General features: G+C 36.5%; 1 protein-coding gene across 1 annotated transcript in view; it reads right to left on the reverse strand.

Annotated features, from left to right (window-relative positions):
* STARD9 (StAR related lipid transfer domain containing 9) overlaps positions 1-18,605 on the reverse strand; it is a 101,479-nt gene that overhangs the window by 70,614 nt on the left and 12,260 nt on the right. Inside the window, exons 2-3 of the mRNA XM_027748572.2 lie at positions 17,038-17,107; positions 15,016-15,132 (exon numbers count right to left, since the gene is read on the reverse strand). Of these exons, the coding sequence (XP_027604373.2) occupies positions 15,016-15,132; positions 17,038-17,107 (187 nt within the window). The remainder of the gene's footprint in view (positions 1-15,015; positions 15,133-17,037; positions 17,108-18,605) is intronic.

Below are 18,605 nucleotides of genomic sequence, written 5' to 3' on the forward strand. Positions count from 1 at the left end.
GGAGGTAATTTAAGGTCACTTATGAGTTCACAGAGAGAGCTCTTGGCATCTTATTCTCAAAAATATATTAACAACAAAATTTGCCAGGACTAGTGATTCAGTAAATTGTTAATTCTGCTTTTTTGCCAGCGGCCTCTGTTCATTTCCATCTTACAAGGACTGGGGGCTGCATATTAACAGCCAAAGGTGCAATGAACAGTCACAGCTCACCTAATTAGAAACGTTACATTACAAAAAGCAGCAGATACTATCAGTTTTTCTTCTATTTTGGCTCTCCTAGTGACAAAAATTACTTAGGCTGGACAGAACTGCTTTTTACTGTCCTTGTCTTCCCCACTCACTTCATACCACACCAACCTCAAAACTAGGGAAGGCACACTATGAAGATAGTTCATACCATACTTTGCTTAACTACGTAAAAAGCAAAAAGCAAGATGGTTCACATCATCAGTATCTAAAAAGTAGTTGTAGAATATTTAAGAACTCAACCAGCCCAATACTTCCATAAAGCAAAAGATAATACCATATATTTTCAAAAATTAAAATGTGCAGATCTGCTAAAAATGGTAAAAAACCTCAGGCATCAGAACTAGAGAATCTACATGTCCCAATTAAGGTCACATATTTCCGAGTCATTACAAGCCCAGTAATAAACCACATTGTTGGTACTATCAAAAGGAACAAAGACCCTTTGGCAAGCTTTCAAAAAAAGGAAAATCTTCATAATATTATGGCAAGACATTGCCTGTGAAGAACATACTGGAGCTTCCCTCTTGGACATGATGTTTTCTGTGACAAATTAAAAAAAAAGCCTTTAGAATATCTAGAAAAACACATTTCCTTGTTTAAGAAAAACAACATTTTTTTCCATGGACTAATAAAATACATGCAGAGGTTGTGGTTTTTTTCCCTTTCAAAATGAGACAGAAGGAAGAAGTTTCATCAGCATTTAAAGTTTTTCCGAGTTGAAGATGCATTAAATTTTATCCCTTTACAAATTAAGATTTTATGCCTATGGCACACTAAAAATGGGCAAGAAATGAGCAAGCAATGGGCAGAGAACTGGAGGTTCAAGAAAAGTGATTTAAAAAGGATTGAAATACAAGACATTAATGCATTTATGCCAGATTTAATTAACTAGCTACCCTTCTACAAAGTATTGGTACAATACTCTTTAAGATGAGGTATAAATTTTGTCACTTATAGTTTGCAACTCAAAGGTCAGTTCTGTTGCAAAAGAAATTTGTATTGTATTGAGCATATATTAAATCAATACATTTTAAATACATGTCTCTTAGTTCATTAATACAAGTGTCTTATTACGATAAACTGATTCAGAAAAAGACAGGTTCACACAAAGCCTCAGGATGTACTGAAATATGACAACCTAATAATTTATATTTATAGTTTCATTATTTTCCCTTTTAGATTGGGAACAGTTTCATCACTCACCTAACTAGAAATCCAGAGAATACTGTTTCTGTTTCAAGAGAGTATTGAATATAATGACCACATGGTGAAGTTGCTGGGTGATTTTCGGACAGCTGTGCCATTTAAGATGAACATCTATCTCCCAGGAAATTCAGCTTAGACTTCTCTCTTCAGTGTAATGACTTACAGCAGAAACATTGGGTGCTTCTTACATTCAAGATCTGAATAGTCTGCCCTCCTCAAATTAAAAAAAGGTCACAGCATCTGCAAATTCTTTGTTTTAGAAATGGCTGCCAGCTTTGATCAAAGCTGCACAAAGTGCAGGTCAAAGTAGCACAGTGCTCTGTACAATTTAAAGCATTTCACTTTTAACACTTCTTTTAAAAAAGTGATTGAGAGACTAATAAAAATTAGAGCCTGACCCGAAAAGGATTTTTAAAAGCATCCTCTTTAAATATTATTCTATGTGTATCATTGTGTCCTTTAGAGTCCCATTATCAAATAATTTTTCTCCCCAGGTTCTTTTCCTCATCTTTAGAAATTAACCTTCTGTTAAGTAGAGTCTGGTTGCAAGACAGTCTGCAGATTCTTTCCCACAGAAGAACATTACAATCTTCATGCTGCTAGATGTCTCATGGACAGCACATATAAAAAAAAATAGTTCTGGGGTTTTGATACTTAGTATGAAGCATAGCTATTGAAACAAAGGTGCTAAACTGTATGCAACAAACCGCAGACCCCAAAATTAACTCTCCATCCATAATCCCTCTACTGGTAACTCAGCTCTTCAGTCAGCTCCCATCACCAGCAATTTAAAAGTGCCCAGCTCATATGGCACAGACCAGCCTATGTTCAGCCTATCAAGCACCCTCAGCCTCCAAAGCAGAGTAGCCACATAAAAACTGCCAGTCAGGAATGGTCATGGTCCCTGCCAGTTCCTGGGCTGTGCCTTCAAACCATTATGAGAAATGCCAGTTGTCCCAGGCCAAACAGCACCAAGAATACTCAAACAATTTAGCAATATGGATGACCAAGCTGCAGTGCTTAGGGAATATTCTCTGGCATTAAGTGGGGCTTGTACAGATACAGCTTCAGTTTGTTATGAGTTAAAAAACATCAACTCTAGGTTAATCAAATGAGAAGTAAATGATTTTCTAATCTATTTTGTTCCCTCTTTGAACTCAACGTGGCAGTGAAATTCAGCCGTAGAAAACCACTTAGATTCATAGCAAATGGAATACAAAAAGATTACATTCCATATACTGTAATAAGCAATAAATTTATGCAAATGACATGCAGTAGGATGGGAGACAATAAAAGCATTGTGCTGTACCAAGCAGAGTCAGACACACAGTAGTGAAGTAAAGGAATACACAAAGAGCTGGAAGCAAGTTTCTACAATCCTCTGAAATCTTTGTGTTTTCAGACTCAATATATCTTTAAGGCATTGACAATTCTTTTGAGTTTCTGCTGATTTTAAGTTAAAAATATCAAAAGGTACTTGAGCTGAGGCTTTAAATTATCTCATTCTCCACACATAAAATTTAAGAAGTTTGCTAATTTTCTGAATGTAAACTGAAAATTCAGGTTCAATTTCTTATTTTAGAGCTATAAGACACATTAAAAATAACTAAGAGATATAACAATGCTAGCTGTCAAAAAATTAATAAGGAACAAATAACAGCATCAAACTGTGGACTAAAACATTTCTCAATCATTACATTTGGCTTTAAAACATTAACTAGTTCCACCAAACTCTTTCACTTGATTGGAACTCAAAAATGATGGAATATAAGAAAAACTTGCTGCTTCAACAATAAATTCCTATCAACTCTCTCTAGATTTTTAACATGAATCCATCTTTTTTTCCTATTTCATGACAGCTATGAGAAATGCTCTTCCTTCTAATAAAAATCAAAAGAAAAATCACACAAAAAAAGACAAAAGCAAGTAAGTTTCACATCTTGCCTAGGTAATGAAAAGGTCGGTGAATTCAGACAGTCATACATTTCAAAGCAGAATTTATGTTCTGTTTGGAAACAGGGTACAACATACAGCAATAAAAAAATATACTGGTCACTCACGAACTACTCTGGCCTTTACTTTCAGTCATTAAGAAACAGAATGCAGCTAAGAGCATCAAAATAAGATAGACTCGAAAAGAAAAGGGCCTTAGAGAACTGTCACCTACTAAAGCAGCATGATGACCTCATGCATGACGTGCGTGATGCAGGGTAGCCTTAGTTACCCACTTCTGTACAGGAAGGTCCTGGAGATTATGTATGACACAGAGGCAGAATTCCAAAGCCCAAGTGAGGCAAGCCCAAGCATGTGTGTCACCATACCAACAGCTAAAGTAGCCCCTTTCTATTCTGCTCATGGAATTTGTAGATGCACCACTCCTGTCCCAAAACAGATATGTGCTTTCAGAGACTCTATGTAAGGAAGCTTTTTGATCATTCTTTCAAGGACTTAGGTTACATTTATTGGTCATGTGGCCAAATTATTATTGTGTTCATAGACTGTCCCAACAGGGTTTGCTTCAAAAGCCTGTGAATCATTCCTCAGAGATTTTTGACTTTTAAAATCCATCAGGAAATCTCATTTTTCCACAATGAGGATTACAGTATGTATTACCTATGAAGCTCTCAATATTGTTGTTGTAGCCAAAAAAAGCTGATTTAATCCTAAGTCTACGAGCAGTTGCTCAAATCCACTTTTCTGCTATCATAGCAAAACACACTCAGCAAAACATAACACAAGACAAGACATGTCTCTCTGTTTTGTTTCACTTCAGAGCAATTGGTTCTTTCATGAATGTTGCATTACTGAAGCCCAGTTTCAATATACAGTGATAGATGTTTTACTAAAACCAAGATATGGACAAAACTCGCTAAACATTTACGAACTCAGAAAATTTAAGCTGTCAAAACAAAATGCATAAAGCAGTCTTGCACCAGTAATTTGGGGTCTTCTTTTTAGTCACATTCCAAATGGATCAAAATCCTAGAGATGTTGACAGTTCTTCTTCTAAACCACATATGAAGTACAGATATAAACTTCCCTGAAAGTATGTCTACTTTACATTGACTAAATAATCCTCTACAATTTTCTGTCTCCACTTCTGCAATGCTAACTAGAGAAGGGTTTCCTTACCCACCTTTGTCTAGGAAACCATAATAAAATAAAAATTCATAAATATAAAAAAAATAGGTAGGCCAAATTAATTAATTTGGGTCTGGTTCCTCACGGTTCCTTAGACTAATTTTTCAGACCTGATGATTTATATATATAGGTCTGTCACATGGGATGAGGCACATACTCTTTAGAGACTCAAGTCTTTTCTTCATAAGAAAACCAGCCAACAATGCCATAAAAGCACATGGTATTGATGATACAATCCATGTACACACTCCTAAAGACATATGTGCATGCAGGAAAGGGATGGCTGAAAATTCATAATGGAAAACACTTGTAATAACAGTGGAGCAGAAACTGAGACCCATCTTAAAGTTAATAGATGTAATTTTAAAGCAGTCAAGCCTTACAGGCACACAAAAAAAATCCAGGAAAACATTTATTGCCATTCAGCATCCTAGGAATTTTACTTATCCAGCAAGGATTGATTTAAATGGTCCACTCCAAAATTTCTTAATCAACTATTTCATGTGATGTAGTCTGGTAAGACATACTTCAAAATATATTCGCCAATCTAAGAGACAGAACATCACCACTCCTGCTTCAGATGAGAATGTTCTGACATTTTAACACTGAAGATGTAAAGAGTGAGAACCTATCCATATTAGTGTGTACATCTGAGGGTAAGGAACCCTAAACTGACAAACTATTTTGCTTTTGACGTGCTGAGGCTACTGCAAACATTTCTAGACTGAATTAATTTTATTCACCTTCACTCTATCTTACACAGTTTAGAGGCACTGCCATCAGAAACCACTTTGCTAGAAAAGCCACAACTGAACAGAGATGTTAATTTTGCTTTTCACATAAGAGCTCTCAAGGGTAGGCATTTTGTTGATTAAAACCAAAACAGAATTGGGAGTCAGCATGCAGGTGCTCAGATACAGCCAAAACAATGATTCATTCAGTTTGTGTTTAAGGCCACACACATCTCTCTGAGGCATACCATCTTAGTTAATGGAAAAATATAAAATTTAGCTACTATTGAAGATAAATAAATAAAGGAGGCACAAATTTACAAAAAAGGGAAGGGTCTTTTTTTGCTATAATGTAAAGGAACAGTTGCTGGTCATAACAAACACTTTAATAAACAGTGATACAGGACACATTATTTAGGTTTTTCAGACTTTAGCTGCTTATGAAGGCAAGTTCCAATTTTATGCCTCCAACATGTCAGAAACATGGCACGTTTTCAGAAATAAACAAAATGGCTGTGTTGAACTTGATCACAGCTGTTGCAACAAACATATCTCACTATTCAATGCTAGCACAGTCCTGTCCAACAAAATCTTTCATAAGCAAGCTGCCTGCTAAAACCAAATAAAACCCCAATGTCAGAAAATAAAATCTACAAACCTGGCCCACTCTCCTACCAAAAGTCTATCAGCATCCTTCTATTCAATGGCTATAGAACTCAGAGATCTACACGATCTTAGAGACTTAGTTGAAGTTCAGACTAATTTTTCAGTTAATTCAGCTCCCAAAAGAGTAGCCTGACTGAAGTTATTCATACAGCATCCCTAAGATTGGAGAAAACTCACTCCAGGTTAAAAAATAATCTTGGATCAATCTGCTACTTTGGAAGTACCATGGATATGACCTTCCATTCTGTTACCAGCCATGCCATGGAAATACTTGCCAATGAACAAGTGAACGAATTTGTTGAGGACCAGGAATCAGAATGGGAACGATATCAGGAATGGAAAGAGATGTACAGCGATTGAAAGGACTTTATGATACGGACTTTACAGTTTTTATGTGTTTATAAGTATATACATTGTATGTTCCCCCAGGATTTGTATTTCCCAGGCATGCCCACTTCCCTGCTTCCCTTTCTGATGGGTTGAAGAAACTGCAGAGAGGAGACCATTTGCCCTTTCCTTCCCTGGTTCCTCCCACGTTCCTCCCCCTTCGCCTGTGTCCCTACCCCGATTTGTTCCCCTGATTGTCTGTCTCATGCTCCACCCCATGTTCTAGCCCTTTCCCTGCCTGAACTCATAAAACACCACACACCTCAATAAAGCATTCCATTTGCACCTCTACCTTGACTCTGGACCCATCTGTGCTGTGTCACGGCCCCATCCTCCCTCGGACCGTGGCACCCATTTGCAAAACAGAAAGAATACAGAATAGTCCTTAGATTAGATTAAAAGAAGGAAAAAATATCACTACTTTATGAGTATGGAGGAAAAACTGTGGTGTGATTACATAGAGGAATTTAAACTGTGAACATCCATCTGCAAGTAAGAAAGATCAACATCTGCATACAGCTTATGTATATAAAAGATTTTTTTTCTTAAATACATCTGTATCTTACATTTTGATCTCAGTTAATTTGAAAAGAAAAACAAATCATCCATCCAAATAAGCATATTCTGTCAGGATACTTCAGAAAGTTTGCAGGTCACCATAACAAGTTTTTGTTTTTAATTGTAAAATACACAAAAATCACAAGGTTTGTAGAAGTAGAACATTTGTAGAAGGTTCTGCAACACACACAATACTTGACAACCCAAAGAACTTGTTACCGTTTTTTCTTTTAAGTTGCTGAATGCACTTACATATCCTTTCAATATTATTTAGTGAATTATACTGACTGCCTTTTGTAACGAATGTGCTCTGTGTATGTAGTAAGCAACAGTCAGTGCCTATCAGGGAAACAGAATCAGTGTGCATGAGTGCTAGCAGACTGAACAGTCAGAAAACATTTCGCTTCATTGTTTGTGAAACAGTTTATTGCTTTCCGCCAGCTTGTTACCAATACTCAGATTAATCCTTTCTCGTGTACTCCTGTCTAGGCTTCATATTTGAAAAGTATCTGCATTAGATTACAGCTGCCTCTGAATGTCTTCAAATATACAATTATTTCTATTAATTAACTCAATGCCTCAGTTACTGAAAACTATTTTTATCTCCCCAAATTAAAATGTTTTTAATATTATGCATAGTAAATTGAAAATCAACTTGATTTTTTTTTGTCTTCCAATAAAGCCTGCTTTGAAGTTTACAATTATTCACAATAATTCCCAGAGAAGCTTTCTGCAAAGGAATCTTGGACTAGTCAGAAAAAACGACCTTATTCGATCATGAACTGAACACAGCAGCTGCATCGCTGGCAGAAGATATATAGAATGCGCTCATGATGGTTTCCCTGCCTCCAACATAATCCATTATATACTGATCCAGTTATTGCACAAAAAGCCTTTTTCTTTTAGCACGCTCTCCTTTTCACTTCTGTCTCACTCTGTATTGGAGAAAAAAAACTCTTGTGGATGGAATGCTTTCTGCTTTTCAAATATTTCGTGCGAAAATGCCATTTACGCCCACAGCCACTGCTGCCTTTCTCCCATCTTTTACCCCAAGACAAGGGGGGGAGGAGAGAGAAAAAACAAAACTGAAGAATTTTTCAAGATATGTAAATTAGAGCTTTATTGTTTTATACATTTTTACAATTAGGTGCATATGCCAGACACCAGGTTTTGATTTTTGTCTTGATAATTCACAAGACTATTAAAAAGGTGAATCCCACAGGGAATGCACAGAGGCATGAAAATGTCACGAACTCAGAGAGGAAAGGTCTCTCAGGTAAAGTTCTTTAGAAGTATGACTGTTTGCACTTTTTAAAAAAAGAGGAATGAGTACAGTGACTTAGTTTGATGAAGGGTTGGAAAATGTGTTGCAATGTTTTCCTTCCAAACAATGCTGTTGTGTAACTTGTGTAAACTTTTTCAGTTAACATGTAAAACAAATAAACAAAACCATTGAAAAACAAAACAAAAAAAATCTATTGCTGTATTGGAAATCTTGCATATTAAAACTAACATCTTTCTCTATTTGCTTTTCAGTTACACTCTGATAATCAGGTAAGAAAATCATCTGCCTGTCTGCCCTTTTCCTCAGCTACTTTTATTAGCTGGAAGCAGTATAAAACCCAACTATGCTAGGAAGTCAGATGTGATGGAAAGCACTTAGGATACTTTTTAAACAAATAAGAAATGAAAAAAACTGTTTACAGGGCTCATGTGTGTTCACTTGCATGAGCCATCAGTAAATCCCATTTCAGCCTTCAGAGCACAGAATAATTTTCCAAATGAGTATATTTATAAACAAAGACAGAAACAATTAGATAATGTGTTTGAAGAGAAAGGAGTTCCTTCTAGACACATATACAGAATGGACAGACAGGCAAAGAGAGCCTGTGTCACTTATTATATAAAGTTAAGATATAAACAACCCTTAATTGAGCACAGTCTTGCTTTTGAACAGGCTTGTAAAACCCTCAATGGTCCAAATGCTTAATGGAAGTGCACCCAAAAAAAAAAAATTAAAAAAAATAAAAATCATTGTTATTCTTCTGCTTACATTAGTAAGCCAGTGCTGAAGAATGCAAGTGGGGTTGGAAGGTAAGATGGTCAAGAAATTAGGAGCATTTGCAATAAGACTTGCTTTCATACCCTTACTGGTTTCTCACTGTAAACCCATCCTGATTCATTAAGATAATAGTTTTCTCATGTGACACATCACAGTGCAACTTCCACATACAGGGAAATCCACATGAAATACTGAACTCAAAACTTTTTTTTTTCTTTGATAGGCAGATACTTCTCATCAAAAAGACAATGTAAGTGTTCAGAGAAAAAGGTTCAAGAGTATATCATCACTCAGCTGTTTACAACTACCTCTGTGCACTCTCATATTTCTTAGATTTACCAAGACAGTTATCTTTTTGTTTGGTTGTGGCCTTTACGGTCAAGGGCCTTTATGAATGGATTGTAGGAGGGCCAATGAGGGTCACAGTATTACTGAAAATGGTCATATTCAGAGAGATGCTGAAGGAATATTCACATCTGCATAAACTTAATATACAATGTCAAAGGAAAATAAAATAGTTATCAAGCCCAGAAGTGTGACTTTCCTAGATCAAAATGAATACTATTTATTTAATTCTTTAGAAACCCTGAGGTAAAAATTTTAAAGTCTAAATTGTGTTTTCTCTTATAAACATTATCATCTCCATTTAACTGATGCACTGGAGTACAAAAAGCTAAGCTTGAGATGTAGAAAAAAATGTTTCAAGAAAAACCAGTTGGAGATTTGGTTCCCATTGAAATCAGTGCAGGTTGGGAACTTCAACACTATTCTGGATTTCTCTATCTCTACCATTCAAAGCCTATTAGTCATGGAATGTATTGCTCTTATCAAAAGGAACAGATTGCTACACATCAGCTATCTATGGCAACTGCTGTGTGTAAATACCTGCTTGTACATCCTGTGGGTCAGTCTGCCCACCGCAGTTACTGTGCGTGCACAATAACCGGATGGGAAGGATGGCTGGAGGGAAGCTGAGGACTGAAGCTATAGCAACCAGCTACAAGAATACTTAATGCTTGCATTTGTTCCTGTAGCCCTAAGAATATTCTTGTGCAAAATACCCTTAATAATTTGTTTATCCGTGGCTGCATTAGATAAAGCTGAAACTTTTTTTGTCAGTTGGATTTAAATGAGCATTTGCATAAGTTCTGCAACTGTTTTAAACATTCTCTTTTGCTTGGTGGAGCTAAACCAGAGCCAGGGAAAGATCCATTAAGAGCTATTTTAGGTTTTACAAAGGAAACTCAAAAGATTGAAACAGACTGTTCTACACTAGACAAAAACTTATTTAAGTTTAACTTTACATGTTTTTTCCTGAGACAACTATAAATGTCTCATGACACCTACATATTAACTTCCACATTCAACCAGCAGAATAAATCAGCAAGACTGAATTTTCCTGTAACAATAGAAATCACAATCAATATGATTATAATAACATTATCACAAAGTGTTTTTACTGCAAATTGGAAATATGTCCTGAACCTCTAGTAAAGGATAGTCCCATAGTTATATAACGGCCAAAGAGTGTCAGATTTCCAACATTGTCTTTGAAAAACAATCCAGAATTACACACAGCTTCCTGAAGACATCTGTGGAGAAAGGGGGCGGGGGAGAAGGAAGCAATAATTGCTTTTACATAAAATGCTCCCCTTTACTAAAGAAGGTTTTGTATCATATCAAATTCACCTCCCCCAAAAAAAACCTTGGATTTTTAGAATTCAGGGAGACATGAGGAAACTATTTCATTGTTTGCAAGTGGTAAATCCCAGGTGCAGACAACCAGAATTTTCCCTCTGTGAGGCTGAACTAATTCTGCAGCAACCTGGCACACAGAAAATCAACAGTTTGTCTCAAAAATGCAGGAAAAGGAACATCACCTGCAGTATTACACTTTCTTGTGGTTTGGGGTGGTTTTTTTGAGGGGTGGGGTTTTTTTGGGGGGGTTTTGGTGTAGGGTTTTTTTTCCTTTTGTTTCTTTTGGTTGGTTGGTTTTGGTTTTATTTTTTGAATTTGGCTTTTTGCAGGATGGGGGTTAGTTATTTTGGGCTTTTTAGGAGCGTAACTGTACCTTGACAGTGATGGTTTGGAAAACCATTCACTCTTTTATAACCATCAAAAATGCATGTAACAAATTGCAGAGTTAAGATCAGAAAACCATGTATGACCTTTTTGTCTTAAATGTCTATAATATTTTAGAATTTCCTTTTATTTCTAATTTCATACTTTGCCCGTCCAATGTTCTGTTTCTGTCCTTAATTAATATTTATTTATTACCTGTTCTTTCTCTGGTCCTATACAATTTTTTGATACTCAGCTTCTTTCTCTCTGCCACGTAACTCTGGTACCTGGCTCATATCTCCCTACTTTGAAGGATTTAGCAGATCTGTTCCCTTTCTTTCTTCCTGCAGTAGCTGGTAGGTCCAGCTGATTTAGCCATTTACTCTTCTCTTATGGTATTTCTTGATTTCTCTATTCTGTTTATGCATCAACAAATCCACTTAGGGAAAAAAGAATTGTCTAATTTTCTTTAAAAGGAAAAAAGGTAGACTCTCCTTTGGAAAGAACTGCACACCTGTGAAAGCAGATGAAAACCTCAGCTCAGTATCAACACAAAATATTCAACTGCCCAGTGAGAAAACAAAAGCAAGAGGCCCAAGGATCTCAAACTGGCCATGTAAAAAACAGAAGTCACATTGTAAAATTTGGCTTATTTGGAAAATGAACACGATGCTTGCACAGTTGACCTATTTCAAAAATCTTATATTTTCTAAAGAATTTATGCAACTTCTAAAGGAAAACTAAGAATTCAGTTCACTTATACTTGACTTCTAAATGAAGGTTATAATCACTGGATGATCATTAGAAACACTGTATATCTTCATATTTCGCCACAGTTAGGCAAGAAATAAAGAAAATGAAACTCTGGCTCATATCTAATTCCTCAAATATTTCAAATGAGAGAATAATCATAAATAACAGTAGACTACCCACTTATACCTGAAGCCATCTTCCAAAACCAACCACTATCCAGCAGGTTATATCTGCTAAGAAGCCTGTTTCCCACACATCAACAGAGATGTATTCTTCTGTCAGTAGTCAAAGCTTTGTTTTTAATTTAGCTAACTTTCCTCTGTTCAGAGACACAAGGTTGCTTACATTATTTCTGTAATGCCAATCAAGAAAGCTTGTGTACATCATGATACAAGAATTACTTTTTAAATTCAGCCCCCTAAAATATGTAGACAATAACACTTAAAAATAATTCATATTTCTGATTGTTTGCCCCAGCTTTTTGAAGGGGAAAAGCACTTCTGATTTCAGTGCTATTAAAAAAATAAAAGTAAAGGCATATTATCTGTCACATGGACATTGCAGATTTTACTGAATTGGTTCAATTCCTCTTCAGTTTACTGTATTGCAAGATTTGCTCTCCCCAAATTAAAGTGAAAAAATACCTTCTGCACTTTTTTTTTAATTAAAAATACTAATGTGAATGTATTAGGAAAAACACAAAAGGTGGGCTAAATGTATTCTCATTTTGGAAATACATGGAAAGTACAGGTGGCAGAGAAGGCACTGTCTTCATAAACAGAATAAATCCAAACATTTGAAAGTACTTACACATGTGTGACCCAAGTCCATTACAAGTACCTTTGAAGTATATGATTAAAATATATAGGGAATAAAACGTACTGTGTGTAGTCATCTCTGAAATACAGGAGACAAGAACCTGAAGCATACAATGTTAACATCTGGAAGGAACTATAAGAAGTATTCAGAGAAGTAGATTTGTATCTTTAAAATCCTAATTTTACTTAAACACTACCATTTCCAGCCCCACTATTGTTACATTGTCACAGAATCCTTAACAACTGAAAAAACTGTTAGCACTTCATTTTTATACAACCATCTAGAGGACAAAAAGAGACAGTTTACTGAAAGACAGCATTCTACAAAAGCGAACCTAAAGACAGATACTTTTATCTACTTTTCATCCTCAACCAATATACCAATCACATACGATAGCAGTTGGCAGGACATCTTCAAGGGAAAAGTGATCCAAGGTCAGCTCATGAAAGAAAGCTTTTACTGGATGACAGTGGTACTGAACCTCCTTTGGTTATTGATAACATCGTTGTTGAAGTTTTTAGGGAAGCTTAGAAACTTCAAGCTCATCACTGAATTAATGATTCAAAACATGGAATTAGCACAGTAAACTTTGTTCATACAGTGTAAGAGGGCAGAGAAATGCACAAAAGCGTGGTAAGACTGCAGTGTCCCAGCAGCCTCTTCTCAAGAGCATATAAAGTATGTTTTACTGGTTCTTCAATCACAAAGATTGTAGAAGACTGCAAAAAGCCCAAGATATTAGTTCATGACTCCAGGTCTTTCAAAGCACCAGTCCATCTTTTAACTTCTCTTAACTCATGAAAAAATGTCTGTCTAAGCTCCAACAGTTACATGGAGCAGCCCTGGCTGTCCTTTCAGTTGGCACCAGGCATAAGTAAGGAAACTACTTCCCACTTCTTAATTTTCTATGGCCCAGGAGTTCATATTTCCCCCTCAGTGTCTTTATTGGATAAAAATGGATTGCATGATAAAACGAGGCTCTCCACAGCATCTGAAATATCTACTCAATCCCAGCAATGAAGCTGCAGTGTTTATATTGCACTTTACGTTCTTTTTCAGTCACAGTTGTGTTTAACAACAACAAGAACAAAAATTTATGGTTTGTAGCCAATATTTATACTTTCCATTTGGCAGTTCTGATAAATTTTCATACCGAGTAAAAATAAAACTGACTTGGCAGACTGTATTTATCAGCATTTCATACTAAAATGTTTCAGCTAGAAAGCCAACTGTATTTTCTATATTTTTAAGAAGCTTCTAAGTGTATTATGAGAGAAACTCACAAAGAACACAAAATCAAAATAAACAAGTAAGACAATATAAGGGGGTTGGGGGGAAGCACCAGCAGTTCAAAATTTAAAGATTTGTTATTTGTAATCCCTAAAATGGAAGTTTATCTAGTGCTGAGTACTTTAGAAAGACAATTTTCTTTTCTAAACGCTAAATACACTTCCCAAGTTCCCAAAATATCTTCCACACTACTGTACTGAAAAGGAAATGAAGCACAGCCAAGAATTTAACCTATAGTTCTGGTAATTGCCAAATTTGACATTTTTTTTTCACATATTGACTCCCAGAAGTAAAACAATCCTGTGCTCATCACTACCAGAAACATAAATTTTACAGAACTAACTCAGTCTTAAATGATCATTTCTGCGAAAAGCAACACAGTTATACAGGTCAAAATTTCAGGAACAGTTGTACTGACAACTGATGAAAATGAAATTATACAATTCTGAAGACAAAACAGCACTAAAACCTGATTTTAATGCTGAAATATGTGATCAAATGCATGCATAATGAAAGATTCGGATAGCTTTGCTGTATAGTGTATTTATTTATAGATTTAATAAATTCCTTGTTTATTAACAAAGAGTTGTAATCTCATTCTATTTTAATACCAAATCCTTCAATCTTCTTTTCAATCAATCAAACACTGGATCTTCTCGCTAGGATAAATCTCCACTAACTATAAAATTTCTGATGCTTTGTCAAGGAAAAGAGCTCTGAACAATATACTATAAGTAAAATTTACAACCATTAAAGATGTGATTACTTCACTGTTGATCCTCTCAAAACAATCACCTCGACACTCTTGCTTTCCTTCAGAGCTTTTTTCCCCAGGTCCTGATTCCCATCCCTGAAAAAATTCTCATTTCTAAGCTAGAGTCCTCAGATCATCACCATTAATGATCACTACTAAATTTAACATATCTAATGAAAGTGTGTATTAGTTGACAAACAAGGGTATTGCATTCCTACTGCACCTACTTAAGGAGTAGAACATGAATTTTCATGTATCCTACACCTCAATCTCTTGTAGATGTGATTATAAAGGACAAAGTGGGATGGGAACCCAGTGTGAGAAACAGCATCACTCACCATTTCCTGAGATGCATACTTTGGATCTTCAGGATCAACTGACCAGTAGCAGTAATCAAAGCTGAAGGCCACAGTTTTTTCTCTTGAGTCCCAACTGCTATCAAGCCTACTGTCAACCTGACAACAAAAGGAAAAAGACAGAAAGACCAATTCACCCTGAACATGCTGATCAAAAAGTAAGCATATTTCAAATTAACAGGAAGCTAATCTAGGATCTATATTGTGGAAAAGGAACGGCAAATAGTTCAACATCTTCATTCAACTTTCTTTGATGCTTAGAGCGAGCAGAGACATCCATGACAGACCTGCTGAAGCATTTTTACTGCAGCTAAGGTTCTCCAAGATGTATACAATAAACATAATTTAGCTAGTCCTCAAATTCTACGTATTGCCAAGAGAGCTTTAACCCTTTGGGTATTTCTTTGTTCTTTGTATATTCTCCTGTTTCAGTGAGAACTGCATCGTAGAAATGAGGCACCAGCTGAGAAGACAAAAACAATTTTCTCACTGCATAGTTGGAAATGCAGGTGTCTTCCCCCATTTCCCCTTTGCTTTGTCGTGGTAGCAAGTTAATACTTTGCCACTGGGACTGCACAGTCCAAACCTAACCTTTATGGGTTAGTAACAGTGACAGTGAAGCCTTTCTAGCACGTCAGAAATTATGTCTGAAATTAAAGGAATCACGTAAGTCTTTCTGTATAATCTTGGCCAAGTGATCTGTAATTAAACAGATAAGCTGACGAAAAAGGAACTATACATTGTTGATCTACTCACCAATGAGTCAAAACATTACATGAAATTAACACCATTCACATCTAACACATAAATGTTACTGCTGCCAGGGCAGGCCACAGTTCCTCTTTAAACAAATAAACCACAGAAAGCTCTAGGTCTAACAAGGCCTATCTGGAGTCAGTCAGGCAGCTGCAGGACCAGGGCCACAACCTGCCAGGGTGGGCTCACCCAGGGGGACAGGCAGCCTCCCAGGCCCCAGACCTCACAGCCCTGTGGTGGAGACCAAAGCCTTCCCCGACTAAGCACCAGAAGAGACAGCATCACTCCCAGAGGATATGTGTCTCTTCGAGAGCTCTATCACATGTAAAATGAACTGGGGGAAAATATTTCAGAAAGTAGTGAGTCTTAGGCTCTGCAGATACAGCCTTTGAAAAGAGAAGATACAGAAAATAAACAACACTTTACATCCACAAGATCTCTCATACCCCTAATATTTTTCCCTCATTTCTTTAATAAGAAACACTTGTAATCAATACAACAATAATTATAATGGAAAAAGGTAAATAGTTCAAATCTTTTCATTCCATTTCTGCCAAGGTTTCTCTTTTAAACCTAGTGTATTATTTCTCTGGAATCAGCAATCTGGAATAAGTGGGTTGCTTGCAGATATAAAGAAAAAAGGAGACGACATACAAAAGTCATCCATCTTCTGGGATCCCCACAGTAATCTCACAGTTCATTTATTTGAGTTTCAAGCAGAATCGTTTTTGACAGCACAGAATTGCTTTGCTCCTGTTCTATTAATTTACTGAAGGACTGTGGCAGTTTTAAATAGTTCAAGAGTCTAAAGCAGAAGCCTAGTTCCCAAGCACGCTGGCTCCAGAACTCTCACAAATGATGATGACTGCATTCAGTTTATTCTTACAGCTCTTGGTCTTTTTACCAAGGCCTGAAGTGTAGCTGAAGACATTTTGCTTCATTTCATGCAAATCATTTGCACTCTGAGTGCAAATATGAGAGGAGGAGAGACATAGGGAAAGAAATTTTCCAGATGTTAGTCAGATAAGCACAAAATCATAAACAATTTACTAACAGCTTTGAATGATGTACATCAACCTCAAAACCAAAACAATCCTCCCACATACTTCTGCTGCAATTCTTCTAGAGCTCTGCCAGCTTAAAATTCTCCCTTAATATTTCTATTAGAATCATCCAATAGCCAAGCAAACATAGAAAGCATCAGGATATCAGGATCCTTATATGAGAAAGAGAAGACAAGCAGCATACCTTTACATTTCTGACTTTTGCCACTTTGTCATCAATTTCTACAATCACTCTTCCTCCTTCTGCAGTCTCTCTGGAAACAGAACACATTAAAAAAAAACATTTAAAATATGAAGGAACAGAAAGGTGCATGTCAGTTTTCTAAACTCCAGGAATAACACTCACAAGGAAGTAGAGTGGAGCACTGGTAGACTGGCTGTGCTTTGTGGAGTATGGATCCACATCATACACTTGTGAGCCACAAGAATTGTCAAGTCACACTGATTTTTACCACTTAATCCAGAGTGTTTGTTGTAGTCCTGAAAAAGTACTCTTTAGAAAAAAAACAAACAACAAACCCAAAAAACTATCTTGAAATGTAAATGGACAGGATTGTTCCTCAAGTGCAAAGGACCATGCACTCATAAATACTAAAATTCCCACTGAAAGCAGCTATGACTGGCTACTACAGACAATTTCCACATCCAAAATGAGTCATAATAGAAAAAAATGAAAAAAGGACATGGCCAAAGGGAAAAAACACAGAAAACAACTCCCTCCCCAGAAAACCCCAAAACAAAACCAAACAAAAAAACCCAAGCAAGCAAGCAAACAAGCAACCAACCAAACCAACAGCAAACGCCATCTTATTTCTGGGCTGAAAGCATAATAGCTATTTGAGGACGTTCTTAAGCTCTCTCAATAATTATCATGGATTTTTTTATACATAGTAGGATAGAAATGAGGAAGAAGAGGTCAGTGCCCTATTTCTCTGACTTCAGTACTGAGAAGCTAAGAACAAGAGAAAGATCCTTTATATTTCTTCTATATTTTGCTGCGTGCTTGGATACTGACAAATCTTGTAAGCTGCAGCTTTCTGGTAAAGTTTTTTTTGGATGAAGCTTAATGGCTTTCTAAAGCTGTAAGAAATTGACTTAGAAATAAAAATGATTTTGTTCTTAATGCAGTTTAGCCACATTTTGTTTAAAATTAAGCTGAAGGTGCACTGTCATCTGGACCAACAGGTGTTCCTTTCCTTTTACTTTGCACCCAGGGGGGTCACGTGGTGCTCAGGACAGGGGCTAACGAACACTGTTCTGTTCTTGTCCCAGGGTGCTGGGTTATACATCTGCCTTTGGGGGTTAAAACCACTTTTCTCTGTATCATTGTACAGAGCAACTCTTGCTCTGTATCTTCTTAGTAAATTATAAGTCTGACTTGTAATATCTTGAATTGGGTTCATTTCTCCTGCCAGTTTACTTTTAAACCAGCACAGATGTATATACATCCCCCTGATAATCAGCTGGATCAGTATCATCAGGTCAGTTAGAAACTAGATAAGCTAAAACAAGACTTAAAAAATTCAAACCCAGTTGACATCCACTCATTCATGGCCCTAGATCTTCCTGTTAACAAATTTCCTTACATGTGTACAGAAACATTTAGTCCCTCACTGATTAAAATCTGCTTTCACTGAAAGCTTTAACTTTCAGGTGGCACAAAGCACAATATGCCCTGACTGGAGTCCCTCCTCTCCGGTTCTCAGTTTTTACCCCATGCTTTCTGGACCAAAACAACATTCAAAACAATGC

This window comes from Pipra filicauda, unplaced genomic scaffold (assembly GCF_003945595.2).
Source record: "Pipra filicauda isolate LSUMZ 115617 unplaced genomic scaffold, ASM394559v2 scaffold6_size6359152_pilon, whole genome shotgun sequence".
Classification (NCBI taxonomy): Eukaryota; Metazoa; Chordata; class Aves; order Passeriformes; family Pipridae; genus Pipra; species Pipra filicauda.